The sequence below is a fragment of the Scatophagus argus genome, chromosome 1, assembly GCF_020382885.2.
Source record: "Scatophagus argus isolate fScaArg1 chromosome 1, fScaArg1.pri, whole genome shotgun sequence".
Taxonomy (NCBI): Eukaryota; Metazoa; Chordata; class Actinopteri; family Scatophagidae; genus Scatophagus; species Scatophagus argus.
In genome coordinates, this window is record NC_058493.1 from 24830995 (window position 1) to 24856786 (window position 25792).

General features: G+C 40.7%; 1 protein-coding gene across 2 annotated transcripts in view; it reads right to left on the minus strand.

Annotated features, from left to right (window-relative positions):
* Window positions 1-2014: 2014 nt before the first annotated feature.
* Window positions 2015-25792, minus strand: part of ddb1 (damage-specific DNA binding protein 1) — a 39138-nt gene continuing 15360 nt past the window's right edge. Inside the window, exons 13-27 of one of the 2 annotated variants that reach the window (XM_046394269.1) lie at window positions 23562-23740; window positions 20944-21107; window positions 19520-19627; window positions 17984-18191; window positions 17654-17749; window positions 17181-17292; window positions 16126-16249; window positions 14371-14535; window positions 13740-13834; window positions 10412-10582; window positions 9137-9246; window positions 8187-8356; window positions 4836-4938; window positions 4132-4255; window positions 2015-2675 (exon numbers count right to left, since the gene is read on the minus strand). In XM_046394269.1, the coding sequence (XP_046250225.1) occupies window positions 2592-2675; window positions 4132-4255; window positions 4836-4938; window positions 8187-8356; window positions 9137-9246; window positions 10412-10582; window positions 13740-13834; window positions 14371-14535; window positions 16126-16249; window positions 17181-17292; window positions 17654-17749; window positions 17984-18191; window positions 19520-19627; window positions 20944-21107; window positions 23562-23740 (2013 nt within the window). In that variant the 3' untranslated portion in view covers window positions 2015-2591. Of the gene's footprint in view, window positions 2676-4131; window positions 4256-4725; window positions 4770-4803; window positions 4939-8186; window positions 8357-9136; window positions 9247-10411; window positions 10583-13739; window positions 13835-14370; window positions 14536-16125; window positions 16250-17180; window positions 17293-17653; window positions 17750-17983; window positions 18192-19519; window positions 19628-20943; window positions 21108-23561; window positions 23741-25792 lie in introns of those variants that run through there. The other variant, XM_046394277.1, reaches the window with a different exon arrangement.

The following is a 25792-nucleotide window of genomic DNA, read 5'->3' on the forward strand; positions in this document are numbered from 1 at the left end:
TACAATGAGGAGACAAATGTAAATGTGAAGAAACATGAGGACAATCTAGAGCGAATGGGGAATCGGGTGAAGAAAAACACCGGAGCAAAACAAAGGCCTGCATGCTCCAAGATGGTGACAGAAGGACAAAAATGGCTCAGGATGACAGGCAGAGGACATCTGCTGCCAGTTTCTGACCAGTTTGCCTCAAACCCTCAGTTTAAAATCGCAAAAGTGTAGAGAATTACCGTGTCACCCTGCCAGTATTTCAGTGTGTGAGACCTTTGATATTTTCTACTCAGGGAGCTGGTGTATCTTTCCAATTCGACACTGTTAGCTGCAGATGAAAAGAAATGTGCACACAAAAAGAAATTAATGGAGCAGCAAAAAAAACAACACAAAGAAGAACAAAGAAAGTAAGGAAACCCTGTCCGTTTAGTCGACTTGCGTGGGCTCCAAGTCGCAGTTCTGCGTTAACTGTTAACCACAAACGAGCTGCTGTTTTGTTGTGTTGAATGAGGTCAACACCAGTGATAATGAAGGACATCGTATTTTATAAAAAAGCATAAAAATTACTGAAATCTGCAGTCTGAATGCAAACAGTTCATCCCGAATAAAAAGCAGTTTTATTAAACAAATAGGGGCGGCACGGTGGTGCAGTGGTTAGCACTGTGGCCTTATAGCAAGAGGGTTCCAGGTTCGAATCCCGGTCTGGGCCCTTCTATGTGGAGTTTGCATGTTCTCTCTGTGCCTGCGTGGGTTTTCTCCGGGTTCTCTGGCTTCCTCCCACAATACCAAAAACATGCACATTAGGTTAATTGGCTACTCTAAATTGCCCCTAGGTGTGAGTGTGAGAGTGTGTGGTTGTTTGTCTTTGTGTGTTGGCCCTGTGATTGACTGGTGACCAGTCCAGGGTGAACCCCACCTCTCGCCCGTAGTCAGCTGGGATAGGCTGCAGCTCCCCCGCGACCCTGACGGATAAGCGGTATAGAAAATGGATGGATGGATTAAACAGATAAGCAAAATTTATTTATTTATTTTTTTAAAAATGCCAAACATTTTCCAAAGCCAAAAGATGACATTTTCACGCTGCTTGCTTTGTCTGACACACACATTTAGTTTACTGCTTCAGAAGACAAAGAAACCTGCAAATTGCAGTTGGTTTTTATTTTTTGTTGAAACAAGACTGCGAGTGCACAGCCATGCTAGAGGCTCTGTGAGGCTGCGCATTTGCTAATTAGCACAAAACGAGATTTTCAACATTAAGTAACTGGAGACAGAAATGCACCCTGATGATGGGAAAAGATCAAAAAGATATTTTTCATTAAAACAGTGTTTGTTTTACAAAGACGTAGTTGTTCTGAGTCACATAACTTTTTTTTGTATTTTTTGACACCAATTCACCATAAATGCACCACAAATTTCTGTGCGCTGGCATCTCACTGCACACAGCCAGTCCCGGCGCCTCAGGCCACCACTGGTCCTGTGGGCTGAGGGTTGGGACGTGATCGGACTGGTTCCAGCCCATCCTGTGGACGCTCGATCGATGCGAGATCTGGGGAGGTTAAAGCTCGGGTCCGCTCCTTTGTCGTGTTCCCCGGGTCACTCCTGATTGGTTTGTGCAGCGTGGCGGGCCACGCCGTTCCACTGGGGAAGGCTGTTGCTGTCAGTCTATTTGGTCTGCAAAAATGTTCAGCAAAGTAAAAACCACATGAATGCCAGGACCCGAGGTTTCCCAGCAGAACATTACGTTGCATTGCATTGCTACGTGAAATCCTTCATCTGCTGGTGGCAGAATTTATCCGTGAATATCTCCAGCAAAGTTTCATGGCCATCCATTATTACTTACTTCAGCCTTCAGCCTGAACAAAGTGGTGGACTGGCCAAATAACCAACACGACCACTGCATGAGCTATGCTGCTGTGTGGCTACAAGTGATATAAATTATTCAATTAACCAAACAGTTGCCACTTACTTGAGCTAACAACAGAGGGGCTTTTCTTTAAAGTCAGAACAGAAATGTCAGACACAGACATTAACAGTACTAAATCAAAGTTTATTAGAATAAACAAAGAAAACATCACAAAGACAAAATAGCTATAAATCTATCATTTTCCTCATTTATTTGTCATACAGCGTGTTGACTTCAGACTTGGATAATAAACTTGAAAAATGTAAAGCAGTCAGATTTAACCTGTGGGGTGTAGAGGATCTGCTAACCTTCAAACTGTCACAGATACCGCAGAGAATGTTTTTGGTGAAGAAAATCTCTGGGTTTTTCCTATTTATAGTCACACATTATCCACACAGATGCAATCACACACACACACACACACACACACGCTCAAACACACTCAGACCAATGTCTTTACTTTGGTCTTTTTGTTGTCCAAACAGGGTGCTACACACTTCGCCCGGAGACTTGTCTAAATGAAGAGCGCCACATTCACCACGTAGCATCTTCTGGGCCTCAACGGTTGACAAATCGTCTGAAGGACGAACATGCACACACTGCTTATTTATAATTATTTACAAATCTGCAAAACCCGAGCCAATCATTCCTCCTCAGAACCCTCCTCTCGCTCAGCAGGGGGTCCGGGTGGCGGTCGCGGTTAGTGGATCCTCGTCAGCTCCTCCACAATCTTAATGACTTCGTCCACTGTAGCTTCACGCTTCATGCCGCTGCCGTCATCGATCTGCAATTGAACGACACCAGACAGTGAGCTCCCACTGCTGGGACAAACTACAGTGCCAGCAGACGATCAAATCAACCGGTACCTGCACAGAGAGGGAGGCAGGTGCTTCTAAAGCATTTTACTCAGTCATCAGTGGCAAATCTTTGTTTGAGGCGTTTCGCAGGATGATGATTTTCTTGCTTGTACGGATTATTGATTGACAGCACTTAGTATTTATGAATCCCTTTTCGTTCTTCGACGTGACGCTCGTGAACTAACTGAAAAACCCCACCATCTTATGTTGGCTTTTGTTATTTTCTGCTGTACACCATGATTTTAGTTGCAAAGATAGTTTATCAACAGATTTAATTAATCAGCAGCTATATTTCATAATTACTTAATAGCTTTAGTCATTTTTATGCAAAAGTGTCAAACACTTGACAGTCGTGAGTTCAGGCAATGTGAGATTCTGCTGCTTTTCTTTGGCTTAACATTAGAGTAAATGGAATATCTTTGGATTTCAGACTCTTAGTTGGATATTTAATGACATCTTTGGGCTCCAGAGAATTAAAGGACATTTCTTCTGACGTCTTATAGACCAAACAATTAGTCATTTAATCAAGCCAATCATTCAGTTACTCGATTCTGAGTAATGTTCACTAATTTCCAGACAAAACCATTAAAACTAATCATTTTAAACCTGCACACCTTCCTAAGGCTGCAAGTGAACAACTGATGCTGCAGCATATTTTATCTTTAAAGCTTTGTTCCAACTTTAGTAGAATCTTGGCTTTAAGCGGGAGTTTCCTGGAAAGGAAGCGATCAGCATGTTTTGGACTGTGTTCATCAACCAGTCTTCAGTGGCCTTTGTCTATGCGCTAAGAGTGTCTTTTGTTTTTTTAATGTAATGGGAGCAAAAAGAGACCCAAAGAAGAATATGTTTATTTGTTCTGCCAAAAGTGATTTTGCCACCTGTTCTGCCATGAAACAAATTCCCAGTTTTCACTCGCACAGCGCAGGAGGAACTAATAAAACTGTCTACAGGGTCTTTGAAGGTTCAACACTGCTTTGAGTCAAATACAAATATATCAACACAGTACTGCTTTGCTTCTTCACCAGATGCTTCTGCTAGAACACCATAAGCTTGTTATGGTGCAGAGCAGAGGTCCAAGCTCTGAGAACAAGCTCATGTCTCCCTGTTATTAAGCTAACTTTCATTTTTGTGTCCACTACAGGTCACCACAAGCTGTGCCAACAACCTGCTAATGAAAAGAGCTGATAAGAGAGCTTAACGCCTCGATGCTTAATCCTCTTTTAGACGAAGCAACTCAGTGTTCACAATACTGAAATAACTATTTTAGTTTTCTGTTGGTTTTTTTTTTTACACAAATACAGGAGAAGAAACAAAAAAAGTGCAAGAAAAGCATCATCTGGTTGAACATACAGTATCTAAGCATTAGGGAACATGAGCTCCTACCTGCAGAGTACTGACGACCTCCTGCATCTTGGCTCGGCCGAGATCCAGGAAGCTCTCAATCAGATCCCCGTCGATGAAGCCTGTGGCCTGCTCCGTCTTACGCTCTGTGTGGAAGGACCTCCAGGTGCCGGGGAGTCAAGGAAAATCAGTACAGGGCTGCTGAGTCACCTGAGGATCGCACTTTAGGTACAGCATCGCTTTTTTTTTTTTTACCTCAGGCACAGTGAACAAATATTCAGTATGCTGTGTGGGAAGTCTAATAAAAACAGCAATGTTCTGAAGAGCAGGCAGCTGGAGCTGTCAGTCAGCCAGGACCCACAACTGGTACCGTTTCAACATTCTAATGCATAAAAATCATTAGAAACCACTACGGGTTCAGAGCTCCTTTGATTTTATAACATCTACCGCAGCACTGACTTGTACTACTAATCAGGCTGCAAATAATTATTTTCTCACTAAAACGATTGACCATTTAGCTTAAAAATCAGAAAACAGCAAACAGTGAGAGATTCTCTAAGCTGATGCTGATAAATTTTCAGCTCTACATACGAATGTTGTCATCAGATGGCTTAGCGGCCACGTTTAAACTTTTCACGCACAAGACGTCCATCAGAAGCCAACAACAGGAGCCATTATCTCTCAACTGTCACAACTGCAGCGGTCGGTGCAGGCCGCCCCTGCAGGCCTGATCATGAGAAGGATATAAGCTGTGCTCGATCTTGCCCACGCTCTTGATGACCTTGTTGAGGCGGTTCTGCAGGTCCAGGAGGAGGCTGTACCAGCCCTCGGACAGGGACGTCACCAGACCTGCCAACACATTTTTTCTTTTTAAAGAATGATATTAAAAACATTTCTGCACCTCATGACAGCAGGTACATTTTTTGGTGGCAGCCGTGGCCTAGAGGTCGGAGAAGCGGCTTGTGATCGGAAGGTCGCTGGTTTGATCCCCCCACCAGAATGCCCCCCAGAGGGGCAGGAAAAATTTGAGTGTGGTGGAGTGACAATGTCCCCGCCCCCCATTAGCCGGCTGATGTACCCTTGAGCAAGGCACTTAACTCCCAATTTTCTCTCCTACTTTTACTTAGTTAAAAGTAACTAAAGTAAGTAACTAAAACCAAACTAACTAAAAAAAACCAAAACAAACTATCTCATCAGCAAGACGGAAGGCAGGCAGTTTTAGAACAGGGTTCGCAATAAATCAATTAAAAAGATTTTTAGTACGTCTGCGATCCTCCTAATGCAAGTTTCATGCTTGTATGGTGGGACGACAAAACAGCGTGATTTCAATGCTTCAAAAATTCAAGACCAAAATGTTTAACTTTTACAGTGATTTCCCCGTAAATGTGTGAGCATTCAGGGAGTAGCCTGCGCTCCTCTTTGCTCAAAATTCAAGTTCTGTGACAGTGAGTGCATTACTGTGACACTCCAGGGAAATAATCTGCACTGAAATTGGTCGGGGAAAAAAGACAGGCAAACCTGTGAACAAAAGGTTACACTGATCTCTAATGCAGAGCTCGTTTCTCTGCATATGAAGCCATGAGTATGTGAGGAGCACTGGGCTGCAACTAACAATTATTTTCACTGTTAATTAGACTGCAGATTAGTTTCTCTCCTTATGGATTTAATTGTTTTTCAAATAAAATGTCAAAAAAAATGTAAAAAAATAGTGAAAATACCAGTCAGAAATGTTGGATCTTTCATATTACATCCGCTTGTTTCTAATGTACAATTTAAATCTGCAAATGCCAAAAAACAAAAAACAAAACCCTGAAACACCTGTATCGACTGAGACAAAGTGGGACAAAGTGGAAAGGAAACACATTTGATGCATTTTGCTTTAGTCATGATGTACAAACGCCCACTGAGGTTTTCGCTCCGCTGAAGAGACCGAAAATAGCGTCTGATGAAAACGTCTGATTTGTGTGCTGGGATGTGGAGACTGCAACCCTCAAATCAATACATGAAGCAAACATAAATGCCATGGATCCATCATGCTTTCAACCTCGCTTTCACTCGTTTAAGGTTTGACTCGTGCTCTTTTCATTATGTCAGCTCTTCTTCTGAGATGCTTTAAAAGAAGCCGACTGGACTTTTAGCTTGATGCATCAGTGGCAGACGGAAACACGTTCATATGGATTTTCTTTTGTAAATTTTCTGCTAAATTTGGATGGAAACTTGACTATTGACTCAATTATTTCAACTGACTGAGAATATAATATATATAATATATTATATATATATATATATATATATATATATATATATATATATAAAAAAGAATTGTAGTAACAGTAGAAGATATTCAAAAAGTAGTTTAACACACAAAGCAGAAATTAGGCCTCACACTTTTCCACCTCTGCTCACCAGTCAAATTTCAGTTTGACCTTTTGGACATAAAACGTAATCACTTCATCTTTTTATCCTATTAGAAATTCATGGGAAATCAATTCAGCCTATAAATTCTTGGGTTTTGGCTAAAACTTGTATCATGTGATCAGATTGACCTTTCGACCACCAAAATCTATTCAGTTCATCTTTGGGTCAATTTGTGCCAAATGTGACTCCCCTCAAGGTGCTCTTGAGAAATCGCATCCAGGAGAGTGGGACGCACAAGCAGAGGACGTGTGGCTATGGCTCTTCCCAGCGTGGAGACATAAAATACAGCATATCATCACAGAGATGCTGGAACTTTGAATGATTTTTCGATGAAATGATAATAAAGTATTTATTGATTTTCTGATGAAAGACAAATCGACTAATCGACTGCTTGTTTCAGCAAGACACACACACAAAAAAATCATCACTCAGTGTGTCATCTGTCCAAACTAACTAACCACCGCAAAGTAAGAGATAAATCAATTACCTGCGTAAAGATTAAAACAACAGTGCAAATATTAACTTAAAATCTTGTCAGGATGGATTCACTGATTTCTTAAACTTAACAGGGACTTACAAAACCAACTGTACACCTATAAAGTCTTGAGAGGTAAATTTACCAGCAGCAAGACCTTTTCTAAAGCTCTGAGTTTAAATAAAATAAATTGACGTGAGATGACATTTTCTCAGACATTCAGTGCTCATGTTCTTCCCCTCAGTGTGTCTTTCTGTCTCTCAATGTCTGGGTTTTCAATAGCAGAGCAAAACAAGTTTATGAGAAGTTAGTCAGTGCACTTGCTGGTTTTATGCTCAGCAGAATAATCATGCAGCCTGCAGCTTCTTCCCAGAAACGTCTAATATATCAGAGCGTCTCGAGTAGCAATAGGACCAGCACGATTGTTTTTCTTCATTATACACTCAGACACTTTATGCTTTAAAGGCTAATGAGGACATTTTAATCTCTGGAATGTACATTTCCTCCTAAACCTTCCTCAGAGACCGTTTAAAGAATCACAGAAGGTGTTGAGGTGAAATCACGTGCTGCCTGGTGGTGTAAATTACAGCTTTATTACTGCCCAAATGATCTGCTCTGTTTGTCATCACTGCCATCATGCTTGCCAAGCTATCGTTGTGATGAGGTGTACAGATATGACTTCTCTTCATTTATTTTCCTTTATTTAAAGCGGAAACATTAATTCTGAATAAATAAACAGTTTTGCTAAAAGTTTGTGTGGCCTAAACGCAGTCAGATGATTACTGGAAACACTGAAAACGAGACGCCTTCTCATGTTTACTTTCCAGCATTTGTTGAATGGAAGTCAACTGACTCAGGCTTCTCAAATTGTACTATCAGATATAGAAATAGTAATCTGAGCAGATACCACTAAATCAGCGGGGACTCCAGGAAGTGACTGCTTTCAGCCAAAAACCTATCAGTATTAGTACAGATAATGAAAGAAAAACAAGATACTACGTGTAAATTATCAACCTTATCTTGAAAATAAAGCAAACAACTACACTCTTTAATGATGAAATATTCCTTTAAAAAGTTAAACTGACCACTTGTGCTGCATGATGACAAATGTTTTGTGTTCGGTGAAACACAGATATGCTATACAGCAGGGCTTTAACCCCAACAGCGTGTGTGTGTGTGAGACAGAAAGTTCCTGTGCGCCTACCAATCATGCCGTTAACGGTGCCGAAGAGCACGGAGCCCTGGGTGGGCGTGGAGCTCTCGCCGAGGTTTTGCAGCACCAGCGAGCCGTGGCAGAAGACATTGACAAACTCCCCGAGGTGGAAGACCCCCACCTCCTGCAGGTGCTGCCGCTCCTCGTCTGTCGTAGCCGCACTGAGCGCAGAAAATCAGAGAGGGGACAGGGATTACAAACATGGAGGGATGGAACGTCTGCGATGTAGAGGGGTCGAGACGGGAGCAAACAGAAAGAGGAGAGACCAAATCAAGGTGTACAAACATGGAGAAAGAGATGTTTGGGGTCATGAGTTGCTTAATCGATAAGCAAAAGAAATAGCAAACCGAGCGGAGATATCAGAAGCGCTGGAAAAGGTCAAAGAGTGACAAAGAAGTAACAGGGGGAAAAAGGGGAGAGGAAAAATGGAGAGCTCAACAGGAAGAGAGAGATGTGATACAAAAATAAAGGTCAAAAGCACTGAGTGGTCTGACCGGATGCATTAGGAGGATAATAAGCAGTGACATAAATGTAACAGACTCACTTTTAGGCCACATCTTTCATCCTTTTCCATGAAATCAACACTGATCTAACAGAAACTGACTTAAGTAGGAAACAGCCAAGCAGCAAAAAGCTCAGCGGCGAGATGACTCATCATTCCCAAAACAAATGCAAGGACAAATGCGGTTAAAGCACATTTGCATAGCATCGTGGGACTCGGTGTAGAAAAAAAACAGCCCCATAATGACATAACACTGATTTTAGTGGATAAATATGGGAAGTGATTTCTATTCTGATTGCTACTGAAACTTTTCGTGAATTTGCCTTTAGAGGAGCAGCTCATGGAACTAAAGAGATTATGGGAAAGGTTGAAATTCATGTGCATAAGATCTCACTGCACTTCACTATTTATACACTATAAGATTTTATGCCTCCCTCACCTGTCCTTCTGGCAGACAAACAGATTGAAGGCGTTCTCTGCCCCCAGGAAGTTGTCGTCGTCCAGGATTTCCACTGCACTCATCCAGTTGGGATTGAAGTCACGTGCGATCTGATAAAAAAAAGAAAAACATGAGATGTACTGTATAAAACTGTAAACAACATGAAGGAGCTGGCAAAAAAAACAGGGAGGCTCTTGTCTCCAAGTAAACACTTAATTATCTATGAGCAAGGAAGGTGCTGACTCCAAACAAGTGCTGAAATCCATACACAGTCAAGAAACATTTGAAACACCCTTGAAGACGTTCTCATGCTAAATAATGGAAAAAATATTGAAAAATGCCAAGAATATCCATTCTATTTACGCAGGCCAGCTGTGGTCTGCATTCTGGGAGCGTCAGGATCTCATCCACGGAAAGTTTGTGAAGAAAATAAAACACCCATCTTTACTCTGTGTTTTTATCTCAAGAGACTCTCACTGAGCCTCTCATTACTTGAAGACACTTGATTAGTGAAGTATATGCCAGGCAGTCATCAGGATCAGCCAATTAAAGGACTCATTCCAACATTTTGGGGGATATTCTTGCTAGAGATTATAAGAGGAGATGAATACCACTCAGTGGAAAAGGAAAACATATGAATGTTTGCCTGATGAGGACCTCGCAGGCTGAAACGATGTGCTGATAAAAATGTGGCTGCCTGAAAGTCTCATTTCCCTTTGTTGTTGTGTTTTATCCCGCCCCTGTAACCACCTGGAGTTGGGGAGACAATTAGCTTATCTTAGAATAAGGTCACTATTTGTGACATTTTCAACAGTTACAAATTCCTCCTTGCTTAACAACACTGAGGCTTTTTGAAGTTTATTCTGTTTCCGACTGCGTTCTTTCCAAAGTCTCCCACTTATTGCAGCGAGCAGAGCACCACAGCATGCGTTCGGCAGCGCGTGACTCGTCATCAGATCTCTTCATCTTTGTGCAACAAATCAATCTGAACACATCACTCATTAAAAAGCTGGGGGTGTATGTGTTGGCGACAATGCTTTGCAGGGAGGAAAAAAAAAAAAAAGAACATCTGCAAAATAAGACGTGCAAGTGTGAACCAACCAAGTATTTGTTTGATGTGCGATGGCACCCAACAACGTGAAAAAAAAAAAAAAAAAGCTACCACCTATTTTAGCAGCTTTGGCTTAAAAGTGAAAAAACAGAGAGAGCAACATACAGTCCTCAAATTGGTGTTCAGTTTGGAGTTATTATCTCCATATCTTCCTCAAATCAAACCTCTTCAAAGTTGCCCTCCATGGGTTTGTACGCCAGCAGCAGGACGGACCTCATCAGGTCTCCCACCAGGATGAAATCTCCTTTGGTCTTCAAGTAAAGGGCCATGATGTTGTTGTAGTGGTTACACTCGGTCCTCAGCTCCTTCTCTGCCGTCCACTCGTACAGACGCACCTGAAACAAACAGTCAAGGTGAGTGAGTGTGGCAGGATCAGCAAATGGCTCCGGCTGTATTTGATGAACAGGACGTTGCTGTTACTTTGTACAAGTTGTGCCTCAGTCAGCGTGAAGTTGAAGCGCTGATTAACAGTCTGGGTTATCAGCTGCCATTACACGAACAGCTAATGGCTAATTACACTCACTGTTTCACACTGTCGGCACCTTCTAACAACTATTAAAATGCTTTTGGGGTGAGAAGTGATGGAAGAGAGTTCCTGGATCTAATTGACATTGAGAACACCTCCGAAAAGGTGACACGAAATTTTAAAAAAATCCAGGTGGAGTCAGTGTTCAGAGCGTGGCAAATCAAAAGTATTTTTTCAGATTAAAATCCAAAGCACAATTTTAATATAATGTAACTTTCATATGATCTACTTCATTCATGTGGCTTTCACATTTTCATTTCTTGACAGCCTTTTCTTTTCCCCCACCAACACAATTTTGTTTTACGGTTTATTTTTGTCCCCACTTCTGCATTTTTTGTTTGTTCCAGTATTCTGTTGTTCTTTGTTTCTTCATTTTAATCCTTTTATGCGAAACACTTTGGGCTAAATCTCTGCATGAACGGTCTGTTTCTTTCATCCTATTTCTACTGACTATCTATATCAGTAAATATCAATCTGCCTCATTAAATGCGTCTTACTGATTTCTGAGGTTTATTTTATTGTATCTGTTGCCCAGCAGGAAACTTTATCCTCTAAAAGGAAACCTGCATGCTTATGGATTCTGCTCAGGTTCGGATCTCTGCCACAGAAGTCCATATGAAACCATTTCTAGTCATCAATTATTGTAATCCAAAACAATGTCACCGCGTTTTTCTTTAAATGTATGGTTTATATTATTGTTTTATTAAAACAGATTTTTGGGGAAATATCACAAATTCATCTCGGCTGGCTGGAGGGGGCCTGAAGGTCTCCGAACATCACAACAATATTCTGTTGAATTTATGCAAAACTAGAAGGCGTCTGCCAGTGGGGGGGATCTTCCTTTTGATTTCAGCTTTTTTCTCAGGAGAACACGGGACAAGTGATTTACAGAGCTGATATGTGTGCTCTGGCAGACAAAGAAAGGGATGTTACTGCACCCGTCAGAAAGAGTCCCCCACACAACTACTACTTATTGTTTTAATACTTTGGTTTTTGTTTGGATTAAGCACACCAGACATAATGAGTTAATCAGTAAGCTTTACAAGTGCTGGTAGGAAGACAGTCTGCTGGCTTTAGCTTCATATTTACCGTACACACTCGAGCAGCAAATCCTTTCCTTATCATTCATCTGATACAGGCCTCATTGTTTAGTTTGTATAGCAAACACTATAGCGAACACACCATAGTATGATACCAACTTCATGTTACCTTGTTACATTTGCACTCACAACCTGAAATGAATACAGACACTGAAACATTATCAATCAGGTTCATAGAATTTCTTACAAGTGGAGCCAATTTTCTGAGTCGAGCAGATGTGTGACACCCATTTCAGCAATTTCTGCTGGAAATTAAAATCTCCTACATTTCTGACATTCTGTCGCTCTGACATAAAGATGAAGTTTTGGTGACGCTGACAGTGATGAGGAGTTCACCATTTTCAGCAGAGAAAATGTCAGAGGAGAGAGAACGAAGTACCAGTGAGCTGTGGCCAGCTGATGAAATCATCAAAAAGCCATTTCAAAAGGCATCTCACAAGCAGCTAATGTCAGATCAGTATGTTGTATTATGTTCTCCTGAGGCTGCGGTCAAAGGGGGAAATTGATACCATTTCTACGATGGATTGGTACTCAGTGATGGTTTAACTTTGGTGTGCACTCATGAGTTAGGAGGCAAAAATGTAATCTTTAGTTCTAAGAAGCTGAAACAAAATAAAACACAGCAAAGTTTGTGACTGATGTTTGAAATGTGCATACTCGCTAAGATTCCACTTCAGCTGCATAAAGAAATGCAAGAATAAGTCGGTAACCTGCATATTTAATTATTACTCAAATATTATTCAGTTAAACGATTTCTTCAAAGTCCAATTCAATTACGAAAATGTTGAAGTGGTAGGAAGTGAGACATTGTGCTGTGTGATCAGTTCCAGAAATCTGCAACCCATGACTATTGGATTCTCGATATCTTAAAATAAATCTTCCTTTTCAAGCGTTTAATCCTTTTAATCTCTCTATCTCAGTGTGGATGAGCATGGTATTACAGGACAGTGTGGGGGGGGGGCTGTTTCTTTCACACTGTATGTCAAGTGATTTCACACAGCAATTCATAAGGGATAAATCTATTTAGATATTGGACTTTATGTGTTTACTTTTTATGACTGAGGGGGCACTTTTTCCTGAGAACAGATCACACGCCTCTTAAACAATCAAAGAAAGGAAAGTTAAAACACTTGAGTAATCCAGAAGTTGACTCGCTGGTGAGAAAAAACCTCTGAGTTTAAAAAAAGCGAGGTATTCAATTGACCACATTGAAAGTCAAACTGTAAGAAAATGTCAGAAATAACAGGAAATAAAAGAATAAACTCTGTGAATTCTGGTGAAAATTACATCATCTGAACCTCACTGACCCGTGATACTTCAGATCTAAACATGTCATCACGTTCTCGATCAGACTCTGAGTCTCATCTATTCATGTTTCAATCAGATATTTTAATCATGACTTTTCAACTGAGTTCTCGTACTGCCGATTGTGTCACAACAGTCCGGCCAGTTATTTGAATGGACCGCAGGAGGGAACACAATCACATTACAACTGACAGCTTCCTTGAAATATGGGCAGAAAGCAGAAGCAGAATCAAAAGATGCTGAATTTAAATTCTGGATCAGATGCTACATAATGACGTGGGAAGTGAAAATGAAACTACGGGAGAGGTGGACTGGAAAGAGACACTTGGTCAGCACCTTTTCAGGGGCTGAGACTGAAGATTTTAATTGCACTAACCAGCATTTAGTGTTTCTGACAGTGAGTCTGAAAGAAAGAAAAATCTAACCTGACTTAAAGTAAATTTAACATTCAAACTGCATTTTTCTTCATCTTCACCAATTAAAATTTGCACATGAACATAACTGCAGTTGAGAAAAGTCAAGTGCTTTCCATGTCTTGCTGAAAACTCTGGCAACACTTACTGTGCTATTGATGCTGGCCAGCAGTTTGCCATTGAACTCCACCATAGAATAGACAGCTCCTTTCACCTCTTTCTCAGCCACGGTTTGCAGCTTACCTGCAGGAAAGAGCACAATCTCTGTCAGTCTGTCTGTTCAGTTAACATTCAGCGTGTTACAAGCTCAATGCCAGCCTAAACTAGCACCTACAAGATCTTAGTCTGGCAGACTGAGAGAGAGAGAGAGAGAGGGAAGAGGGAAAAGGTGAAGCATTCAGAATGAGGACGAAGGTAGAATGAAAAGCTGAAGGAGGATAAATGAAAGGCAAGCAATGCATCTCAAAACAGAGAGACAGACTATGAAAGGAAATGAGGAGGATCGGCAGTGGTGAGAGGAGAGAAGTCTGATAAGAAGCGATAAGAAAATGATTAAGTGAGAAGGGGAAATAAGAGCATGGCAGGACAAAGTGCCCCTGAGAGGAAAACGGGACAGAGGGTGGGGAGGGAGGAGAAAATGAAACCGGGTGAAGGATAAAAAGAGCAACGCAAAAATGAGCTGGATGAGCAGGATAAGGCTGAGGAACGAGACAAGAAAAGCACACTCGAGTTTGTGTTTGTTATGCTGAAGAGAGCTTCAGGAAAGGATGCCTACTGACCGTCAGTGTAGTGGAAGACGATGATGCGTCCCTGCTTGGGCTCTGCCTCCTCTGGGTACACCATGGCGGTGCCAACGATAAAGTACACTGATGGGTCTTTTCCCAGACGACATGACACCATGCTGAGGGCGTACTCACTGGGAAGGAACTGATGGGCATGGAGAACTGATAGAGAAAGAAAACACACAAACCTTAAGAGAGTGACAGTAGCACAATTCATCTCTCTGTTAAAGGATTTTCTTCATGACCTGTCCTTTGGTGCTTAGTTTTGAAGAATGATTTTGGTTTATTACGCCCTATTTTCTGGGAACACGCTAACATTGCTACAGCAAAATCCAGCAGGGAGAACATGAGTGGTCAGATACAAAGATGGGTTTTAAAGGAGGCAACAGTGTCGCCAGCTCATCTAAAGCAAAGTGAGGAATGTCTGTAGGAACACTGTGTGCGTACATCCCTGGTCTGCTACGGTTATGTCAAAGTTGAACCAGGAACTCTGTTTGTAAATTGCAATGCAACTGCAATTTAAAATGAACAATTTTAACATTATTGGGGTTTGTTTACAAGTTGTATGCATATTTTCGCTGCCACATTGCCAGATCAAGCCAGTTAGACTGTGAAGATTATGTAATAAACTGGAGTTTCACACCCATGTTAAATGGACAAGCAGGTGTTTTCAGTGACTGTACTGTGCCTAATTAGATCTGCAGTCATTATTTATTCATTTATCTCCCTAACTCTCATTTTTTATCGCATCTATCCAGGAAGGAAAGCTTTTATTTTTGTCACTTTTCATGCTTTGCACTTTGCTTTTAAGCTAGGAGGCGTACATGAAACTTACTGATAAAATGATGTGATTAAAAGGTATCTGGCTAAGGCTACAGCAGTGGATCACATTATGAAATCCTATGAGAAATAAATGCATTTTTCAGTGGCAGAGCACTAACTGAATAACTGATTACAATATGTAATATTAACCCTCCATTTATTCTTAAACACAGTGCACATACTGTGTATGCATTGCTGGACTCAATGTTCACTGAAAAGCAAGCATCCATGGCGCACATACCTCATCGCTGGTGCTTAAGATTTTCTTCACACCTGATTGATGAAAATCTCACAACATCCCAGTGAGCGCTGTTATCTGATCGCACATTGATAAACTGGTGTTGACTGTGGACACAACGTGCAGAACCAGTCCCTAATTTACATAGTATTAACATATAACATCCTGTAATTTATACAGGTGTGGTAACTCTGGGATTTTTAAAAGGAAGACCTGGCACTGCAAAATCTGCATTGCAAAACAGACTGGAGCAATAACCTGCCACATTCAGTGGGTTTGCCATGAAATGATCAGCACGACACCACGTGTATTCAATTATTCAGTTAGTCTATAATGAGCCTGTGTGAGTTTTAGAGTAATAATGATGACAAAAAAAGCATTCTATGGACCACCAAGTACAAAAAATAACAAAAATCCGAATAATATGTAATATATATGAAATTTTAAAAAAATCAGATTAAATTAAGGAAATTAATACAAGCCTGAGTGGTAAAATGAGTGCGCAGCCATTTTAAGATCAGATATGAGCAGACAATAACTTGATGGATGAGTGTTGGGAGCAGGAAAGAGCTTTCTACACTGACCTGGTTATCTTCCGGGATGAGCACAGTATTTTACCATCAGAAGTGCCATATGAAAGCGTCTGCTGAGATGTCTGAGATCAAATGGAAATGTACAGTCGGCTGTCTCACCTTCAAAGGTGTGCTGATCCACAACGAGGAGACTGTGAACCTCCACCTCTTCACCGAAGGAGGTCTCGTGGGGAGAAGTGCTGCTGGGGAAGAGCTTGCTGGAACTCACACTGCTGGAGAGAGCCTGGAAGGATGTAGATTTATGAGACAGGACAGGAAGAGAGGTAGAGACAAAGAGAAACCTAATAAAGGGTATAGAGCAATTCAAATCTCTATTTCTGCGTGAGCTCAACAGCACAGTCGGCACCATCTGTAGTACCAGATGTGCAGCTTTTAAAATCAGGTAAGCATCTTTCTGGGCATCATGTGTGAGACGCTCCGGCTGCGCTTTGTTTCCACAAAATCATGTGCTGCAGTAATAAATACAAATACAAATAAAAGCATACACCTGTCCCCTTGAGGAAGCTATAGAGTCAAGCTGAGTGGACAAAGCACGTGCTGTCACTGTAAATCTGGCTGAAAGGACTTTTTGATGAGCTTTCCAAGTACAAGTGTCTTTTAAATGTTGATCCTACTATCTCGTCTTGGCAGCTGAAGCCTCATCATTTTGACAACACAAGAGGATTATATTTAGTGTAATTTTACTTTGATTTGACCTCTGGCAGCATTTAAATTTAGCTGGAGTCAGGTGCCGTTTAAAAAAGCCTACAGCCTCTTACTACCTGCACGTCCCTGGAGTAGCACTAAAACATAGAAAAATACATTGGATAATTTTGAGTGTAACTATACAAACACTATTTGCTTCTGGTCAATAATCAAATATAAACAGGAAAAAATTGCCAGCAGCTTCAGTCAAGACAAGATTAAAAATTTTAGACAACAAAAAAACATTCAAATTCAACAGAAAACCATTAAGATTTAAATCCTGGTTTAAACATTTGTACAGTTTACACCTTCTCAGTGCCTAACAGGATGAGACATTTTTTGTCCTGACAAGCTCCCAGTTAATGTTATAAATAATGTTCTTAGTCAGCATGCCTGGTTAGATAAGAGTGCAAAACAAACAAGCCCTTAGGTGTTTAGTTTCCAAACTACACAACATGGAGCTCCAGTACCTGAGTGCTCGCGCTGGGGCGAACAGCAGCTGTGGTGCCGCTCACATCCTGAATCTCCACCCTGCTGGACAAAACCCCAAAACACTGGGAAACCTCCTGGTAGCAGATCCGCCTGATGGGACGTTGACAGAGACAGAGAGTGAGAGAGGGGGAAAAGTGGGGGAAAAGCAGAAGGAAGGCGCTGGCGAACATAAAGACAGCAAACAGGGTAAAGCTAAAGAAAAGCAGGCGCCCTGGAAGACCACTCTCTGTCTTCTGACTGGATAACACAACAGTCAACCTTTTAAGATCTTATTCTGCAACGCTGAGAAACGGCTGATGTATAACTGAACAAACAGGAGAAAGTCGCTCGAGTCAGAGCAAACAAGCACAGTCACAGCAAACACGAAGCAAATAAAGCATATTTGTACAGATGACGGGTTTGAAATCTTAATTTGAAGGTCAATTCTAAGTCAATGTTTTAACAAACTAACCTGGGAGACTCGTAGAGGGGCACAGTGCGAATGTGGAGTTTCTGAATCTCGTCGATGGTGCCGATGGTCAGAGTGCTGTTGTTGGCCAGAGCCAGACTGTAAAATAACAGCGAAGATACAGCCTTACTAAGGGGATGAAGTAGAAATACACCCACGTACTACAAATAAAAACAAGGTTTCATTGTATGCACTTCTTGAAAAGAACGCATCAGAGTTAGCTGTGTCTGCTTAATGATCAAAACAGGAGAAAGTGAAGAAATCTCAAAACAACAAGAGTTTCCTATGGAGCTACAGACCGATATAATGAGTAGTAAGAGTTCTGCTGCTGACCTGTCAGGATAGCCCTCAGAGTTGAGTGGGCACATATAATTGACTTCCTTGAGGTTGACGTTGGAGAAGACCAGCTTGTGGTTGGAGGAGTAGATGACGGTGGGTCGGTCGGAGCAGGCGAAGACGTTGGAAGTGGACAGGGAACGGAAGGTCCTCAGCACGGTGGGCTGGGTGCCGAGGGTGACTTTCTTACGCTCGCTCAGGGTGCCTGGGTGAGAAAACAGATTGAGACACAAGCAAGCTTAACTTAGGTGGGTGTTCTAATCACTGGTTGAGTAAGAAGAGCCACTTGTTAAGCGCCTTTGGCCAATAAAAGTTTGTCCTTGCATGCAGAATGCTCTTCAAACCCAAAAGATTTTTTGTTCCCTTGGGCCCTGAATAGAAGCATCATGCCTTTCATGTTTCCCTGCTCATTTGTTCAGGTTTTTAGTTTAATTTGTACACAACTCATAGTCTCAATAGTAGTACACACACTTTGCATAAGCTTTGGCTTTTGACGCACTTGTATTTTGTCTCTTCAGACCAGAATACATATTTTTTTAGGACTACAACCAGATGAAACTAAAGCAAAATGAGTGGAATAAACACTAAAATGCTGGTCATGAGTCTTATCCTGTATTAGATTAAATTCACAACAAGATGTTTAAAAGGAACACAGAATAACATCGAGGTTTCCGATAACTGTCTTTGTGCAGACGTTTCATTGATGGAGTGGACATCAGACTGGACACAAGCCACCTGGCTGCCGGCCACAGTCTAATTTGTCCCACCACAGGTTCACAATGAACCGAAAACATTTTAATGCTTCTCATGCAAACATTAAAGCTCTCTAACCCTGTTTTGAACAGTTGCTTCAGCAAAAAGTCTTGTGGGAAACGCTGATGCGTATATACTTAAAAGGTGATTATCTGTCAATGTTCCCAAGTGACCAACAATATTAGTTATTGCAGGTCTCCTGATTGGCTGCCTGCATGAAGCTGTATCTTCAAAAATCCTGCTTGTCTGACATTTAAAGAATCTTATGTTTGTTGAAACTTGTACACTGTCATGCGGTGGCACATAGTGTGATTAAATCCAAAAAGAAAAACATGAAATAAAGAGGTACTTTACCATTACAGAAGTAAGTTGACAGGTTTCAAAACGAGCAACAAAACAGCAATAAAAACAGGTGTGAGACTGTGTTTGAATCAAAACTGGATATTTTGTAGGTAAAAATCATTCATTATTCTGACAGCACCTGACAAGTTCCCTTGAAGGATTCAGGTATTCTGTCTATGAAATCACAGTGTGTGATTGCATCACTGAAATTTCTTTTTGTAGTCAAACGGCAGAATTTCAGTCAAACTCACAGTATTAGTTTCTTCAGTCTGCAAACTTTCTTCACCATTACATCCAAATATAGTTGTGGCAGTTATGCAATATTCTAAAAATGTTTTCAGACAGTTGCCTGAGGCCCTGCTTGGAGCTCCTTATCATTCTGAGAAGTTTGAAATCTCTCATCCAAGGGGTGTAGTGATGGTGGTGTGAAAGACGTACCGGTCTGCAGGTCCAGACCAAAGTAGAAGAGCGCCCCGTCTCCCAGCGCACACAGCAGGTAGTAGCTGCCTTCGAATGTGGTCATTAGGATTGAGCGAGGGATGATCTCTGAGGACACACATGGTAAAATGATTTATTTTTCCTTCGCTCCGGAGTCACAGGTTCGCAGATGAACACCACAGTGATAAATGTCTGTAAAAATGTCTCTGTCAGAAAAATCAATAAGGGCGATCGTACAGACTGGCTGGTAACTTTTGGAAAAAAGAAGGACACATTTGAATGCTGCAGGGTAAATATAAAGTCTTCTGTCTTTTCCGTTTCCTAAACCTCATTTTCTCTGACTGCAGGCCAATTATATCAAAACAACATTGGCTCTGATTAAATGCTTGCTGGCTGACTCTGCACAAAGCTGCAGTGTACAAAAAAGTTGCAACTTGAAGGGTTGCACGTTTCCATGGTAAAGTTCATCATTTTTTTCCATCAAGCCAAAATGTTAAAACACAGACAAGTTCATCAAAATATAATTCATAATTCTGTTCAACAAAACTAAAACAGCTTAAGTCAAACTGCAGTGCTGTCACGTCCCAATTCTTCCAATAACAGAGCTAAAAATACCAACAATTAGAATGGTACATTAACTTTTAATTTGAAGGTTCCTTGTTTTTAATAGTCTGCAGTCAGAATGTCCTTGTTAAGGGAGTGAGCAAGAGAGTTCAGTTTGCAGAGCCTGAGCATCGAGCAGCTGTCACTCAAACACACTGGGAAAATAATGTGAGACACTTTGGGAAAGATTGTGGAAACATTTTTCATGGGTGAAGACTTGTAATTGGAAAGTAAGAGTCCTTCCTGTGCCGGGCTACCACGTAATGAAGGTTCGTCTCCAGTGGCTGCTAACTTTTTCACAAGTTTACCCCAAAAAGTATACAAGTCCTCTCTTGCATGTTTTAACATGCATTTGGGTAGGCAGCATAGTTAATGTTCAGATAATGATTATTTTTTTGCTTGTTTACAGTGTTTTTATACATTTTAAGGTCTATTGGAATTTCTTTGCAATCAAAAAATAAGTGATACTAAAAAGACAAATTCTTAGGAGGCAAAAACATGGTAAAAAAAAATGATGTGCTTTGTTTTTAAATTTTTACTATTGAGTTATTCACTTACTGACTGTAATCAGTGCGTCCCTAGTTATTTTCTTTGCTTCCTGACATAGTCTGGGTTAGGTAAGCAACCACTGTTTCTGTGGATCTGTGAGATCCTGTATGTGTCGAAAAGATGAAAGTCATATGCCCAATACAATTTAATAATGCAATGGGACTATGAACTTTACATGATCTGATATTATATGCATCTATCTCTCTCCACAAATCAGCAACAGCTTTCCCTTCGCCCCGGTCAGTGGACCTTGCTCCTCTTTTTTAACTCACCTCCACCCAGCATTTCTTTGTGCAGGGCTGTGAAGCAGGGCAGTTTGAGCACACGGGCTGAGATGTCAGTCCAGAGTCCCACAGCGCAGAGCGGTGACTCACCACCACCCTCCCCCAGAGGCGTGATGTCCAGGCAGGCCACCTCGTGCTCCATCTCTGTGGTGCTAAAGGAGGCATAGAGGGCATGAGAAACACAGCAGAGAGCTGCCCTGCACATTGTGTGAAAGCGAAATGTGCAAAGTGACTGATAGGGTAAATGTGTGAGTGATACAGAGCTTAAGTTATAACTTTTTTTGTCCTTTTATGAGATGCAAATTGAGAAATGTTTCACATGCATCTGGAGGGCTGAGCTGTGAGCTCACACTGACTCAAGTCGACAGACGAGCAGTTATTTCATATCTGTAAAACTACGGGGGGATCTCACCCAGCGTGAGGACAGGCAACAAGATTTTTGTCTCCAAGATATGTTGGCCACAGCTCCACTTTTTGATTAGCACCCATTAACAGCCAATCAGGTCTGCTCTTCCTTGTTTAAACTCTGCATGTATTTATTTCCTTAGCAATAGTTCAACCTGACAAATACTCAAGTAATTAGTAAGTGGCCACTCATTTTGACAAGTACTGCAGGAAGATTAAGCCATACGAAGCATGTGGGGACAGATGGTTACATCCATCAATAGATAAGTGGTATTCTGGGAAATTTTGATCAGACAAATCACACTTTGAACATTCTGGCTCTTAGGCTTAACTAATCACAATGAGGAAGTGCCAAGCAGCACAAATGCCACAAAAACCTTGTGACTTCACAGCGACACACTCAAGTGCACTCAATGTGCTCCCACAAAGCGACACATGAATCAAACAAGTTTAAACTTTAGTTATGTGCATGCAAATACGTGTTTGAGCAATTCCAATAACAATAATGTTACTCATTATTCTGAATTTAAATGTAAAATATCATGACAGATTTCAAAATCTCAAAAACTATTGTATATTTTTCTAAAAAAAAAATTACTAAATATGATAAAAACAGTTGAAACTATAATTAAAATGAGGATGGCAAAAAAGGTTTCACTTCAAAGATAACAAGCCTGAACTCCTGCACTGAAATGGAACTGGCTACTCAATTATGCAAATATAGTGTAAGCATAATCACTGTACAGCTTGTTGAGTACTTACTCTTTAATTGCATTGCAGAAGAGCATTTCAGCCCTGTAAAAACCTTTAATCCAACTATGACTATCTCACGTAGGAAAGCAGCAGCTTATTGATGTAGACCAAACATTATTTCAAAGGTCTAGTGAGACACTTCCCTCAATCTCCTTCACTCGTCCATCATCTCCCGACACTCTCAGGACTGTAAACTAACACTCAGTGCTTCAAGCAGCTCTGGTGGTCATTTTTAAAGGCTGCGCAACTGCGCTAAGTAAAGAAAATGTATATGCTTTTATTAAAAAAAAACAACACAAAGATTGCCAGAAGGGTAAACTAAAAAAAAAAAAAAGTAAGACTATACAGTTCTACTGCAACATTCACTTCAGATTTAAAAATGGGATGCAAATTCCTCACGTCAAACATTACCACAGTTCAATGAAGATGTCATATGAAGGTAGGATAGTACAGGATAATAACAAATTCTAACCGAGTCCCTGGCCAAGGTGCTGGGCTTTTGGGAATACAGGAAATTAATGTCTCATTATAGTTCTGGTGGGCATTCTGTTCCGCTGCTGTTGTTTCATATTAACTATTCAATTAACAAGCAATTCTATTAGTCAGACTAATTTGTTAATGACACTATGTTAAAAGGAATAATGTGTTGTTTGTTTTTGTTTCTGCAGTCAACTTTATCACCTAAAATTTAAGTTGCTTGGCCAACTGACAAGAGATAACTATGTATGCTAAAGGGCATCTTTATATAGAACGCAGCTCTGGGATAACTAAAGTGATGAGGTCGGACAGCTTTCTTTTTTAACTCTTAAGTTTTTATGAACTTGCTAGCAGACCCAGTTTAGGCGCCTCACCATCAAATCCACAGACAGACACGGTGGGCATTAAAGCAGCTGTTTGACATTTTTGGAAATAGGTTTATTCGCCTTCTTTCCTTGTACCTGGAGCCAGCAGCCAGTTAGCTTAGCTTAGCATTAAGACCGAAAACAGGAGTAAACCGTTTGCCTCAGGCAACAAAATCTGCCAATGAACTTCTCTGATCTTCACTAACTTACACGTTACATTTGGCTTATTTGATCCAGAGTGAGCCTGATTCACTCAGTTTCCAATCTATGGGGTATAGTATATTTCCCTAAATGCCAAACAATCTCTGCTTGATGTTGTGTGTCCTCCCATTCTGTCGGCCTTCATCTCTTTTTGAATACCATACCAGGAGATCTCCAGGCCTCCTGAATTCAATAATATATAAACATAATAATATATAAAGTTCATGTAGCTATTGCAATCAAGAAGTTCTGGGTTACTGCCTGCTATATGATTGACTGATGATGAAAGTATAGTATGACCTTGACTGACTGTGTTTTTGGCAGAGCAGGAAGTTGAATTTTGCCTGAAAATGTCAGTAAACTGATAATGAGTCTATCCACTGTATGTGTTTTTCTCTACCCTACCTGATCTGTTTGAGCTCTCCAGCCAGGATCTGCAGGTAATAGAGGGCTCGTCCCACGGCAAGCACCACCTGAGTGTGATTACAGGCAGCCACGCTGATGTTCCTGCCCTGTGGCTCCTTCCATTCACTCACTAATGCCTTGCTGTCCTGAAGCACCAGGCGCACAGAGCCTGACGTTATCTGGAGAAACACACACACGCACAAACACACACACACACACATACAGGTTTTTCTTTGAAAAATATTATTTTTCTCAGCATTTCTGGGAAGTGACAGCAAGGATGATGGAGACTGGGAGCTAAAATATCAAGCAGTTTCAAAGCAAATCTCATTGTTTATATGTGGCTCAGTAGCAGGATTGTTGACTGTTGCACTGGAAATAAATTAACTGCAAAAAAGATCTTTTCAGCAAGATTTGTATTTTTTTTTTTTTTTTAAAATAAAGATGTGATCAGACTGTGTTTTTAGATGATGAAATGAAGGTACATTATTTTTGCTTTTAACCCCCCCAGCTATTTCACTTCTGTTGGTTGTACCAGATACTTGAGTCCAGAGAAAAGGACCCATACAGTCAACCTGATGGAGCAAAGTCTGATGTTTAAGAGAAGTTTAAAGAGGAGAATCTAATGTCAAACTAAAGTCCACATTTTTTTTCCCACTAGAAGCAGGGCTGTGAATTGGTTAGTATCTGGTGATCCCATATGTATCACAATGCTGTAAGCAAGGCGATATATTGTTCAAAAGGATTAAGGTTACAACACTGCTATCTAGCGTTCAGGGGTACCATTGCTCCAAATCTTTGGAAGGGAACACTTAATTAAAATTCGACTGTGTTTTGGAGACTCGAAAGGGTCTCACAAAAGAAAATATCGTGGCTCTTCTTACACCCCTACTGAAAACCAAGAATTATAATGTTTTGATAGAAATTACTGCTGTTCAATCACAACACAAATGTTAAGTATGAATTGATTAAAAAAAGAATGAAGGATAAAGGTTCAGGATTTGTTTCTCAGCAAAAGTCCCTCTTAGAAAACATTAAAACAAGAAGCTTTTGTTATAAAAGTTAATTTGATTGGATTTGTGTTGCAAGTACCACAGAGGCCTATGAGTACCTGGTAAAAGCCCCTCAGGTTAAGATGAAATACAAATTTTAATATTGAAAATGAAATAATGTGATGGGGAGAGCCAGACAGCATTCAAGAACGGAGATGAGACAAAGAAGAAAAAAAAGAGATGAAGATGCTTCATTAACAGACTGCAGAGGGTACAAACAGCCAAACTATAAATGGAGGCTCTGTTAGGGATCTCACACAATATGGTGGTACAATGAAATGTGAAACAACAGAGTATATTCAATATAGCATCCTCAATGGAGTTCTTGCAGGCTGTTATAAAGATTATATGGTTCAGTTTCTGCAGTCTGCAAAAGCGTGTAGTGTGGTACAAATCAGTGCACATTTTAAGAGACAAAAACAATTTAAAGTTGACCTATTGTGGCGAATGTGAGAGCATCGCTTAGGAGTTGTGTTTATGGCCAAAAGTTAACTCCAGCTACCCCTGAAAAGAACACCTGGGTCATCTCAGGTGTACAGCGCGGATTACCAGATGTTTCTTTAGATTTTTGCAGCTTTGTGGTGGGCAGGTAGAGCACAGTCGACTTGTCTGAGCTTTGCTGGAAACTGCTGCCTACAGCCTCTTATTGTAGGTTTAATTAGAGCAGTAAAGTTCAAGCAGAGTCCATGAACGGAGGACCAAAATAATGAGCTACAACAAGGTGAAAAGCTGCAAAGAGCTGCAGAGTCAGACATTCGTTAATATTGGGCACTATCTGCATGTCATGTCACATGCAATCATTTGATTCATTGTTGGTCTCACACATATTGCTATGTGTACAATTTCCTATGTGATTCTTGCATATTTATTTTTCATACCACTTAAGGCCAATGAGAAAAATTCCAGCTAGTGGCTTCAATGCACATTTAAGTACAGCTATCAACTTCTGGATAAACAGACAGACAGACAGACAGACAGACAGATCTTTTGTCTGGGACAGGTCTTTTAAAAACAAGACAGATTAGCAAAAACATAAAAAATGTATCCAATGAAAAACACTGCCCCTGAGAGGGGAAAAAAGTTCCAGCCTTAAAAGACAAACTGTTGTCATAACAACCTTATGGTTGAGGGTCTAACATTTGGCAGAATTCCCAGCCGGTTTCTTCCTCATTTTAAAAA